This window comes from Tursiops truncatus, chromosome 11 (assembly GCF_011762595.2).
Source record: "Tursiops truncatus isolate mTurTru1 chromosome 11, mTurTru1.mat.Y, whole genome shotgun sequence".
Lineage (NCBI taxonomy): Eukaryota > Metazoa > Chordata > Mammalia > Artiodactyla > Delphinidae > Tursiops > Tursiops truncatus.
In genome coordinates this window covers 20,169,163-20,182,587 of record NC_047044.1, presented here as the reverse complement: position 1 = coordinate 20,182,587, position 13,425 = coordinate 20,169,163, and the positions used below count along the sequence as shown (strand labels likewise).

Sequence of the window (13,425 nt, the reverse complement as noted above, 5' to 3'; positions counted from 1 at the left end):
GAGAAATGTCAATGAAAACACGACAGACAATCCAAAAGCTATGGGATGCAGCAAAAGCAGTTCTAAGAGGGAATTTTATAGCAATACAAGCTTACCTTAAGAAACAAGAGCAATCTCAAATAAGCAATCTAACGTTACACCTAAAGAAACTAGAGAAGGGAAAACAAACAAAACCCAAAGTTAGCAGAAGGAAAGAAATAAAGATCAGAGCAGGAATAAATGAAATAGAAACAAAGAAAACAATAGGAAAGATCAATAAAACTAAAAGCTGGTTCTTTGAGAAGATACACAAAATTGATAAACTATTAGCCAGGCTCATCAAGAAAAAGAGGGAGAGGACTCAATAAAATTAGAAATGAAAAAGGAGAAGTTACAACAGACACTGCAGAAATACAAAGCATCCTAAGGGACTACTACAAGCAACGCTATGCCAATAAAATGGACAACCTGGAAGAATTGGACATGTTCTTAGAAAGGTGTAAACTTCCAAGACTGAACCAGGAAGAAATAGAAAATATGAACAGAACAATCACAAGTAATGAAATTGAAACTGTGACTAAAAATCTTCCAACAGGGCTTCCCTGGTAGCGCAGTGGTTGAGAGTCCACCTGCTGATTCAGGGGACACAGCTTCGTGCCCTGGTCCGGGAAGATTCCACATGCTGTGGAGCGGCTGGGCCTGTGAGCCATGGCCACTGAGCCTGCGCGGCAGGAGCCTGTGTTTCGCAACGGGAGAGGCCACAACAGTGAGAGGCCCGTGTACCACAAAAAAAAAAAGAAAAAAATCTTCCAACAAACAAAAGTCCAGGACCAGATGGCTTCACAGGTGAATTCTATCAAACATTTAGAGAAGAGCTAACACCCATCCTTCTCAAACTCTTCCAAAAAAGTGCAGAGGAAGGAACACTCTCAAACTCATTCTATGAGGCTACCATCACCCTGATACCAAAACCAGACAAAGATACTACAAAAAAAGAAAATTACAGACCAATATCACTGATGAATATAGATTCAAAAATCCTCAACAAAATAGTAGCAAACAGAATCCAACAACACATACAAAAGGATCATATGCCATGATCAAGTGGGATTTATCCCAGGGATGCAAGGATTCTCCAATATATGGAAATCAATCAATGTGATACACCATATTAACAAATTGAAGAATAAAAACCATATGATCATCTCAATAGATGCAGAAAAAGCTTTTGACAAAAATCAACACCCATTTATGGTAAAAACTCTCCAGAAAGTGCACATAGAGGGAACCTACCTGAACATAATAAAGGCCATATATGACAAACCCACAGCAAACGTCATTCTCAATGGTGAAAAACTGAAAGCATTTCCTATAAGATCAGGAACAAGACAAGGATGTCAACTCTCACCGCAGTTATTCAACATAGTTTTGGAAGTCCTAGCCTGGACAATCAGAGAAGAAAAAGAGATAAAAGAATACAAATTGGAAAAGAAGAAGTAAAACTGTCACTGTTTGCAGATGACATGATACTATACATAGAGAATCCTAAAGATGCCACCAGAATACTACTAGAGCTAATCAATGAATTAGGTAAAGTTGCAAGGTACAAAATTAATACACAGAAATCTCTTGCTTTCCTATACACTAATGATGAAAAATCTGAAAGAGAAACTAATGAAACAGTCCCATTTACCACTGCAACAAAAAGAATAAAATACCTAGGAATAAACCTACTTAGGGAGACAAAAGACCTGTATGCAGAAAACTATAAGACACTGATGAAAGAAATTAAAGATGATACCCACAGTTGGAGAGATATACCATGTTGTTGGATTGGAAGAATCAATATTGTGAAAATGAATATACTGCCCAAAGCAATCTACAGATTCAATGCAATCCCTATCAAATTACCAATGGCATTTTTTATGGAACTAGAACAAAAACTCTTAAAATTTGTTTGGAGACACAAAAGACCCCGAATAGCCAAAGCAGTCTTGAGGGAAAAAAACAGAGCTGGAGGAATCAGACTCCCTGTCTTCAGACTATACTACAAAGCTACAGTAATCAAGACAACATGGTACTGGCACAAAAACAGAAACATAGATCAATGGAACAAGGTAGAAAGCCCCAAGGTAAACCCACGCACCTGTGGTCAACTAATCTATGACAAAGGAGGCAAGGATATACAATGGAGAAAAGATGGTCTCTTCAATAAGTGGTGCTGGGAAAAACTGGACAGCTACATGTCAAAGAATGAAATTAGAACACTCTCTAACACCATACACAAAAATAAACTCAAAATGGATTAGAGACCTAAATTAAGACTGGATACTATAAAACTCTTAGAGGAAAACATAGGAAGAACACTCTTTGACATAATCACAGCAAGATCTTTTTTGGTACACCTCCTAGAGTAATGGAAATAAAAACAAAAATAAACAAATGTGACCTAATGAAACTTCAAAGCTTTTGCACAGCAAAGGAAACCATAAACAAGACGAGACAACCCTCAGAATGGGAGAAAATATTTGCAAATGAATCAACGGACAAAGGATTAATCTCCAAAATATATAAACAGCTCATGCAGCTCAATATTAAAAAACAAACAACCCAATCCAAAAATGGGCTGAAGACCTAAATAGACATTTCTCCAAAGAAGACATACAGATGGCCAAGAAGCACATGAAAAGCTGGTCAACATCACTAATTATTAGAGAAATGCAAATCAAAACTACAATGAGGTATCACCTGACACCAGTTAGAATGGGCATCATCAGAAAATCTACAAACAACAAATGCTGGAGAGGGTGTGGAGAAAAGGGAACCCTCTTGCACTGTTGGTGGGAATGTAAATTGATACAGCCACTATGGAGAACAGTATGGAGGTTCCTTAAAAAACTAAAAATAGAATTACCATATGACCCAGCAATCCCACTCCTGGGCATATACCCAGAGAAAACCATAATTCAAAAAGGCACATGCACCCCAATGTTCATTGCAGCACTATTTACAATAGCCAGGTCATGGAAGCAGCCTAAATGCCCATCAACAGATGAATGGATAGAGAATATGTGGTACATGTATACAGTGGAATATTACTCAGACATAAAAAGGAACGAAATTGGGTCATTGGTTGAGACGTGGATGGATCTAGAGACTGTCATACAGAGTGAAGTAAGTCAGAAAGAGAAAAACGAATATTATATATTAACGCATGTATGTGGAAACTAGAAAAATGGTATAGATGAACCAGTTTGCAGGGCAGAAATTGAGACACAGATGTAGAGAACAAACGTATGGACACCAAGGGGGGAAAGCCGCAGGCGGGTGGGAGTGGTGGTGTGATGAATTGGGCCATTGGGATTGACATGTATATACTAATGTGTATAAAATTGATGACTAATAAGCAGCTGCTGTATAAAAAAAAATGGTTATCATTAATTTGTGAGAAAATTTTCCACTTATTTTCCTGTATCTAATAAGTTAGTTGTATACTTTTTTCTTCTTTATTCTCTTAATGTAAGTAACTATACTGATTGACTTTAGAAAGTTAAACCTTTCTTGTATTGTTGGAATAAACCTCACTTGTCATGATAGATTAAAAAAAAAAAAAAAGTATTGACCATTGGCTTTGGAAGTGACCTTAACAAGAGTTGTTTTGGTTGACCTGATAGGGATGACATTCTGATTAAAATGGCTTAAGAGAAGATGGAGAAGAAAAATGGAAACAGCAAGTGTGGGCAGTTCTTGAAAAAAGGAAGTAGACGTAGGTAGAAGGAGGTGTGGGAGCAGAAGGGGAGCCGTTGTTGTCTGGGTTGACGTTGAGCTTAAACAGCCTGTGTGTAGGCGATGCTAGCATGAATGATCCATAAGGGAGGGGAAATGGGTAATGCAAGAGAGGGGATAAAATCGTGAGAGCCCTGCCTTTGAATAGGCAGGAGGAGACAGGATTCTGTGCATAAGTGAAGAGGTTTGCCTGGATAATTCATTCTGGGAAAGGTTACAAGCAAAGATGCACACAGGTCAGTAGATATGGTGGTGGAAGAGTAATGATTTTCTCTTTTTTTCACATAGGTCTTTGGCCTTTATGTCTAAACAAGAGCAGTGACGTTCAGCTTCCTTGCCTTGTTTTGAAGATCATGTAGTGTTTATCAGTTGTTTTGTGAATTGCAAGGGGCTGTACCTATGCAAGCCGGTATTAAAGGTGTTAGTAGGATATGAAGTTCCTATCATGTTAATTTTTCAAGTTTTTCCCCAAAGAAATAAATTACTCCTTAGCTTAATGTAAAGACCTTCCTCTAGTAGCACAAGGTGCTGTGAGGTGTGGATGGAGGGCGGAGCCTGTAACAGGATGTGAGTCTCTGAGTTTAAGAAAACTTAAAGACTGAAAAGACACAATTTTTTTAAAATGTTGAAGATTAATTGGCACTGATTACCTATAACTAATACTTTTGTAAATGATCCAAACTAATGAAAAACCCAAAGGTCACCTTTAATTCTGACTTTGAAATATATTATGGGCTTTTAATTTGGGGGGTTATAAATTTATACTTCTAAATATGTTTCATATAATTTGGTATTAGGACTAATTGTGAATCCGTTGTAAACATTCTCTGAGAAGAACCAAACCAGAAGCAGAAATGAATGACTAACAATAGCAACAGTATCTCAGTGATAGGTGACATTTAATAGTACTTGCTGTGTGTTAGACACTCTTATAAGTGCTTTGTATGAATTATGTAATAAATGAATGAGTGAACATGCTGTGCATGGAGGTAAAGGTTAATATGTCATGTGGTTAATTGAGGGCTGAGAGTATAGTACACACGTTTTTAAATGGATAATGGTGCAGTTTTTAAAGGACAACTTTGCTCATTTCATTCATTCATTTATTTTTTATTTATTAAGGGTAAGATCCTGCTAGCTAAGAGTACAGCATTGAGTATGGTAGGGTCTCAGCCTTCTAGGTTTAGTGTTGTGTATTAACCTATAGTGTATTTCTTCCAGGTGTGCTGGTAGGATGCTATCCTCAAATATGTATTGCATCAGTGTATTTTTAAATTTATTTATTTATTTTTGGCTGCGTTGGGTCTTAGTTGCTGCGTGCGGGGCCTCTTCTTTGTTGTGGCGCACGGGCTTCTCATTGCAGTGGCTTCTCGTTGTGGAGCATGGGCTCTAGGCACGCAGGCTTCAGTAGTTGTAGCACGACGGCTCAGTAGTTGTGGCTCACGAGCTCTAGAGTGCAGGCTCAGTAGTTGTGGCACACGGGCTTAGTTGCTCCGTGGCATGTGGGATCTTCCCGGACCAGGTTTCAAACCCATGTCCCCTGCATTGGCTGGCGGATTCTTAACCACTGTGCCACCAGGGAAGTCCCTATCAGTGTATTTTAGAGTGAGGACTTTAAAGTCTATCTGATCAGTTTCCTTATATCTATAGCCCAGTGTCACGCACAAAACAGACAACAAAGTAATAATTGTTGGATGAATGAACCAAAGTGACACAAAACTAATGCACTGAATGATAGCCTTCAAGATAGCATTAGTTACCTACAGCAACGGACCAAAATTAAAAGGATGGAATTCAGTGAGAACAAATGTGAATACCAACTGCACAAGCTTAGTTTAGAGGAGCCAAAATATAAAGCCTGACTGATTTTCGTTGCCTGGACATTTAGTCTGAGTCTGTGTCATGTTGTGACTTCCCTCAAAAGCAATGAATTGATAGTCCCGCCTGTCTTACCAGCTCATACCTGGAGGACTGAATACTATAATATAATCTACCCCTATCCCCTCCTCCCCAAGTTGTGGTTCCAGAGACAGGGAGGCTGATATCAGCTTAGTCCAAAGTAGACATTTCAAATATTTTCAACAGTGTAACAATGAAGTGGCTGTCTTCTGCAGTTAGTGATTGACTTGTCAAATTAGGTACTTAAGAGGGGCTGAGTTTAAATGTTGTAGAAGATGCTTGACTAAGGTGCCTCTGATGTCTCTTCTGTGTGTGAGTCTGTGAACTGGGGACATACATCTGTCATAAACATTTAGGATATTTAGCTTCATCTGTTTCATATTACTCTCTTTCCACTGTAGCAATGAGTATTACCCAGCAGATCTGCAAGTTGCACCAACCCAGGATCTGCGAAGAAAAGGCAGAGGGCTGGGGGCAGAGGAAATAGAAGAGGAACCTGTTGCCGGAGAGGATGAAGAGTTGGGGGAAGAGCTGGCGCCCCAAGATGAACCCTCACAAAAGAAAAAGACAAGAAGAGCTGCGACCAAGTAAGTTCAGCGTTGCTGAAAGATTACAGATCCACGGATCCAGGAGGAGTGGGAAGAGACCTCTTGTGACCTCCTGTGAAATAGTCTGGGACAAGATGAATTACTCAGATAATTATTTACCAAAGTGCTGAATCTTCCTGAGATTTTCTTTTACAACCTGAAGAAAACTGCCAGTGTTCTGAGTTTTTTCTTTGCTTGCTTACTATTTATTTTTTCTTGTTTAGCCACAGAATGTTAAGAGTTTGGGGACTTTGGAGTCATCTGATTGTAGCGCCTTTTTATAGATGAGAGCACTGGGGCCTGGAGCAGTTAAATGCCCTTGACCTTTGTCGTTCACTTTCATAGCATTGGGACATTATGTTCGTGTGCTGGGGCAACACAGAATGGAACATCTTTTCCCTTATAAATAAGCGCATCAGCACTCTTGACTTTGCCTTTTGACTTCTTTACTGATTACTTTTGGCTTTCTTTTTTTCCATGCTGTTACATTCTCTTTCTGACTCTCTGGTTTATTCATTTACCTGAATTGTTAGAAACGTTAGAAAAAAGAAGTGACTCTGCTTTCAGAAGGTACTCCAGCTTACTTGAATATTGTCTGAATTGGGGTGTCAGAGATCCACCAGACTGGCGTTGCTGTGTTATTTTAACACTTTACATCTCAATCTGATATGCACATTTGTTGAGTCTTTCCCATGAGCCATTTGTTAGCTCATCATTCAGCAACTGTATCGAGGTCCTTTTGCTAAGTGCTGGGCAACAGAGATGAATGGTACCTAGCTTCTGCAGAGCTAGAAGCTCAGTCTAATGCCTGGTGAAATATTTTAACAAAGTATTTTTAAAGGAGTTACAGGAGCACAGTAAAAAAAAATGACTTAATTCTATCACAAAGGGAAGACTTTTACAAAGGGGAGGGCACCTTTGAAGCTGCAAGACAAAAGTTTGCCAAGCACAGAAGGGCTTGCCAGCTAATGGAAATAGTATATAAAGCACAGGAGTTTACATACTAAGATCATGGCTAAGCTTCATGGAACCATAGTTCCTTCTCTGCTCCTACCTTCTCACAACTCTGAGCATTCTATCCCCTACTACTTCCTCTAAGACAGAGATTGCTCTTTTCGTCTTTGTATCCTTCAGCATAACAGCTATCCAAAGGTTTGTCCTTGTGTTTATTTGTTGAATAAACGAATAAGCTATTCATGCATTCATACCTCTTCCATTCTCACCCCTGGACCTTTGCTATGTCCTTCTTTCTGCAGTCCCCTTGCCTCATTGCTGCCAAGTGAAATTCTAGTCGTACTTCAAGGCACAGTTCTCATTCTGCTTCTTCACTGAAGCTCTTCCTGTCTTTTAAACCAAAAGTTATCTTACCCACCGTCAAGCTTTGATAACAGCTGTTCATACCTCTAATCAGGTGCTGCTCCTTGCCTTGGGTACTAATATTTTTATAAATCATCTATGTAAATTAAAAACTCTTTAAAAATAAGTTCCATGTCTTAATTAATTTTCCTGCCCCCTGTAGCCAAACCTAGAATGTTGCTAGCATTCCCCATCATTGAAAATGTAAGTAAATGGATAATCACATTCTTGGGGCCATCTCAGTATATTCATAGCCCAGTGTCATAATCCATGGAACACGTTCCTCACTGGCAAGTGTTTAATGAGAACGTGAAAATTAGCTCCTGTTCTCTTTGTCTCCTGAAGGCTACATGGCACATAAAAAATAATAAATGTTGAGGGAAAGCGTATATGTTTCAATAGATTTTAAAAATTTATTTGTAAAACTGAAAAGGCTCAGTGATAAGTAATTACAGAGACATTGTATCAGTCAGAGCTTTCCAGAGAAACAGAACCAGTAGAATGGAGATATATATGGGGGGGTGTGTGTGTGTGGAGAGATCTGTTTTAAGGAATTGGCTCACGTGATTATAGGAGCCAGCAAGTCCAGAATTTGTTGGGCAGACAGCAGGTTGGAAACTCAGGCAGGATTTGATGCTTGTAGTCTTGAATGTGAAGTTCGAAGGGTAGGATTTCTGTGTGACAGTCTTACGGCAGAATTCCTTTTCTGAGAAACATCAGTTTTTGCTCTTATAGCTTTTAATTGATTGGATGAGGCCCATCCACGTTATTGAAGGTAATCTCCTTTATTTAGAGTCCACTAGTTGTAGATGTTAACAACATGTACAAAATATTTTCATTGCAACTCCTAGATTAGTGTTTTGTTACATAACTGGGTACTGGAACTTAGGTTGACACATAAGACTAATTATCACAGGCATTTAAGCTAAATATAAATAATAGTGCTTCCCTTACCCCTATTCCTCTACAATATCTTAAAGAGGTCATAATTTCCAGCCATTTTTCTCTATATTAACTAGTAGGGCTTTCACAGTTTTGCTTTCTTTTGCCTAAAACAGAGAAATGTGTTGTTTGCTAAACCCTTGGGAGCTGAAGCACCACAACTTGTGGTCTTGCATTCAGTCCTCGCAGAAAATCTGGGAGGTCTTGTCTTTGTCGAGATGAGGAACCTGAGACTCTGAGACATTCAGTGACTTTCCCCAAAGTCAACAGCTCAGAATGGCAGAACCACACATGCAGCTGGTTTCCACCTCTCTTCACTTCTCCCTGCTTAAGTATTTTTAAAGCCTTGTAGAGTCTATGAATTAAAAGTTGAGCATGCAAATGCAGTAGAAGCGCTCTTCTCGTTCTGTCTCGGTGGATGATGTGGTTTGTTCGAGGCAACCCCATCTTCAGATTTAACTTTTACCACAGAGCATTGCTCTTCCTTCCTCCTTCTTGGTAAGCAAGAGCCATGGTTACTCAAACTTGGACCTCTGTTGCCTGACATCAGTTTTTATGTTATATAAAAGTGAAGAAGTGTATATTTTTCCACTTTCCTGTCTACTGCATAGGAACTAGATAAGGAATCGTTCCAAAAATTATCTGTGTTCAATCTTGGAATGTATTACCATTTTGATTACTTTCTTTCTACATTTGGTTTAATTTATGGTTTATTCTGAGGACATCCTGAATGATTTTCTGGGGTGGGGAGCCTGAATTTCAGGGGAGGACCTGCCTGAGATTTGGAATTCCTGGAGAATGATTTCCTAAATGCAAATAATTAAAACTTGTCTGTGTAATTAACAATGAAACTATAGTCAAGGTGTTCAGAGTACCTGTCACAGACTAAAATTAGTGGGTACTATCATCTCAAGAAAATAAACGTCTGTTCTTTAATTCTGCTTTTTTCTGTTTTTCTCGGGGGTTTTTTGTTTGTTTTTTAGGCAGTTAATTGCTCATTTGCAAGTTTTCTCTAAGTTTTCGAATCCACGAGCCTTATATCTGGAATCCAAATTATATGAGCTGTATCTTCAGGTAAGTAAAATAAATTCTTGCCACTACAGTTACTTGTGAACTTTCCTCTCCCTTTTTCTTGGCCAAAATAACTTTTAGGTTTTCAATAATTGTTGGAATAGGGCCCATATCTATACTTTAAGTCTAATTTTTTTTAATTAACAGATATTTTCTGTATCTTGAGAAACAGTTTTAGACAGTACTAATTTAGCAGATTTTTAAAGAAATTTGGGGTGACTAAACATTGATCGGCTGTATTAACAGTGAGTGTAACAAAGCGTTAGTTGTCTTGTGAGAATTCGTTTTTAGAAGGGAGTGAGGGTTTGTGCCAAGAGAGCTGCTACTTTTCACTGCTAGGCAAGTTAGCCTTATGGAGCGCCAGGGTTCCAGGATCTTTTCGACTGAATGAAAAAAGAGAGAATAATAGTCCGTGGAAATCACAATATATGACCTTGAGTTCCAAAAAACGTTGCAGAAAAAAATTAACGTCAGAAGCAGAGTAAGCATTGGATGTCATTCTAAACCATCTGGGGAAACGAGATTTTCTCTTTTCATTTGGATGTTTTTTAAATGAAACATATTATTTCATCAGAATTTGTCCTTGTTTTGCCCGTAATTCAGATATAACTTGTTTATAGAGCCAGAGCTCAAAACTCTCAGTTGTCCACAGGAAACAAAATTCTGAACTGACTGATCAGAGAGGCTTCAGAGCCAGGTCTTCTTTCCTGGCATCTTCCTGACTGCTCTTACCTTCACGGTATTAGAAGAGCTCTGTCTCATCACAGGACCAGCCCAGTTGGTGTAAATCTAGACTCATGTAGGGAATTGGCCTTGGGCAAAAGACAGATAGACCTGAGAATCTGGCATGTGGGAGGCAGGTGTCAGAGTTGTGTTTCTGTTTTGTTCTTTGCATATATTCTGTTCGTCTTCCTTTACCTCCAGGAAAATGTAAAGCTATTATCAGGAAATCATCCTTAACCCATGTCTAAGAATTTAGATTCTAAGAATTTTAATTGAGCAAATTAGTACAAGTAAATTATGATCCCATGGTATGTGTATATCTAACTTCATTAATTTATTCTATAAAATATCATTCCTAGTTGTTACTACACCAAGATCAAATGGTGCAAAAAATAACACTGGATTGCATAATGACATATAAACATCCACATATCCTCCCTTACAGGTAAGTTATTTGAAGCTAAAGAAATACTTGGGGGCTGATTTTTAATCTTTCTACCAGATATCTTCTTATAAAGTAATTTTATAGAGGCCTAGGAAATTCCCTCCTTTCTAAGGTGATCATAATGCTATTTTCAGGTAAGAAACGAAAACTGGAAGTATATTTGTTTGTTAAGAGTGCTTCTCCGTAGATAATAAGGTAGGAGAGAGAATATTAATTGAAAAGTATGTGTTGAGGTGGCTATATCATTTCTTCTTGCTTATACAATGTCATAAAATCTTGGTGATTACTTAGGGAGTCATCATAATCACACCCTAAGAACTGAAGAAAGCTTTCATATTATGCTTTTATAAACAGCTGAATTATTGACTAACCCCTTATAATCCCTTTTACCTTTTAAAATTTGAAAACTTGCCATTTTGGAAGGTATTTGTGTGAAGACTTTCCTTTATGGATGTCAACTACAGTATAAACTATTCTTAATACCTATTTCATTTATATATGTATAGTACTCTATTAATTATATTTTTTAAAAAAGTATTATTGATTAAGTGATGATTTGTGCTGAATTCTATTTTTAAAGGGAAAACTTACAAAGATTGCTTGAAGACAGAAGCTTTAAGGAAGAGATAGTGCATTTTAGCATTTCTGAAGATAATACGGTAGTGAAAGCAGCCCACCGAGCAGATCTGTTTCCTGTTCTGATGAGGTATTTATACACTTTCAAAACTGATTTTTTAAAAGTTGGTCACAAAAACAATTGTGAGTATCGTATTATGATTCAGCAATTGTAATGGAATATTTCATTTTGACTTTTATTTAATTATTTACTTCTAAAATTGATCTTTTGGGGAAGTCAAATTGTTATAGAGACTTATTTTAAATATTTTGTCCCTAACATGAGAAAGAATCTTGCCATGGTGTTATTTTAATAATACTGTTGAAATTAAATCCAATATTTCTCTAACGTTTGCTATTGAGAAATAGTATAAATAATTCATTCGTTTGGTATGTAACTAATTATGAGATATAAAAACTATTGATTTGTTTTATTTAACCATCCACGTTACAAAACTTTATTACTAGTTTTCATAGTTTTCATTGGATTTTCTGGGTCAAAAAATAATAGTGAATAACAGTCATCGGTCAGATTGTTAGTCCGCTGTTTCAATACCCTTTGAGACCCCATTATACTGAGAGTAGCAAAGGGAATCCTTACTACGCCTTTAAGGGCCTGGTATGACCTAGGCCAGACCCACCTCTAACTACACCTCTTCCATTTACCACCCCACTCAGAGCCCATTGCACAACCTTTCTTCACAATACTTAGTCATCCAGCATAGCCTCTTTTCTTATTGTGTATCTCCCCTGCTAGAAGGCAAACTCCATGGCTCTTAGTAAATAGTGGTCAAATGAATTTTGTGTTCTCTTTTATGATATAAATCCCTCTTTCTCTGTTTTTTAATTTACGTATTCCTTACAGAGCCTAGAAGAATTAACTGTGGTAGTAGTGGTTGTGGTTATCCTTGTCTTGCTACTGGCTTTAACAGTAATGGTTCTAAAGCAGTCGTTCTTAAAGTGTGGTCTGCTCCTTCTTGGTGGGGGCTGTCTCAGAGATGCTCTCAGGAGGTCCACGAGGTTAAAACTTTTTTCATAATACTACTAAGACATTACCTTTTCCATTGTGCTAACATTTGTGCTTACCAGGCAAAAGCAATGATGCGTAAAACTCCGGGTGCCTTAGAATGAATCGGGACAGTGGCTATCGACTGTGCTAGCCATTCTTCATTGCCACAGACCTGGAGTTTAAAAAAATAAAATAAAAAGCTGGTTTCATTCAATGCCCTTAGATGAATCTTGAGCCTTGAGTACTTGTCTTTTTATTATTCTATATGCAAAAATGGGAGGTATGCATAAGACACTTCTGCTGCTCACTCGTTCCCATGGAATTTTTTTCATGTTTTCCAAGTAACTGATGCATGTTACAGGATCATTCATGGGTAAAGATCTGTTCAAAGTGCAAGATAGACAGATGGATTTTAATGTAACAGAGTTCACTGATACGGTTTCAGATTCCACCTTGCAACCAGCCTTTAAGAAACTGCTTCCTGTTGAGGTTTGGTGTAGTATCAAAGTGGAATATCCACAGTTATCTGAAAAGAATTATCTGAAAGTTTATAGAACATTTTTCTCTTCTACAACTACATATCTGTGTAAGGCTGGATTTTTTTCAACCACAATATGTTGTAACAGATTGAATGCGGAAGCAGATATGAGAATTCATTTATCTTCTAATAAGCCAGGCAATAAAGAAATTCGGAGGAAAACAAAAAGTAAAACAATGCCTCTAGTCTCACTAATTTTAGGAGGGACAGGTTTGGAATATATAGAACTAATTTTTATTAGAAATGTTACTTTTGCTAACTTGTTTTAACCTGTGCTATGATAAATATCAATAGATAAAACTCACGTATACAAAAGCTCTCCAATAATTTTTAAAATTGAAAAGGGATCCTAATATTGAAGAGTTTGAAAACCATTCTCTTTAAATTTTGAATGTTAAGTCAGTAGTTTTATCATGCTAAGAAAGTAGCTTTTATTACTATGTTATTTATATTTCTGCTAAATGGATGTTGAATT

At 37.6% G+C, this 13,425-nt stretch overlaps 1 protein-coding gene across 1 annotated transcript in view; it reads left to right on the top strand.

Moving 5' to 3' along the window:
• The window catches only part of UTP20 (UTP20 small subunit processome component), a 92,280-nt gene that overhangs the window by 28,722 nt on the left and 50,133 nt on the right, over positions 1–13,425 (top strand). The window contains exons 22-25 of the mRNA XM_019952567.3: positions 6,066–6,251; positions 9,533–9,623; positions 10,703–10,788; positions 11,369–11,494. Of these exons, the coding sequence (XP_019808126.2) occupies positions 6,066–6,251; positions 9,533–9,623; positions 10,703–10,788; positions 11,369–11,494 (489 nt within the window). The remainder of the gene's footprint in view (positions 1–6,065; positions 6,252–9,532; positions 9,624–10,702; positions 10,789–11,368; positions 11,495–13,425) is intronic.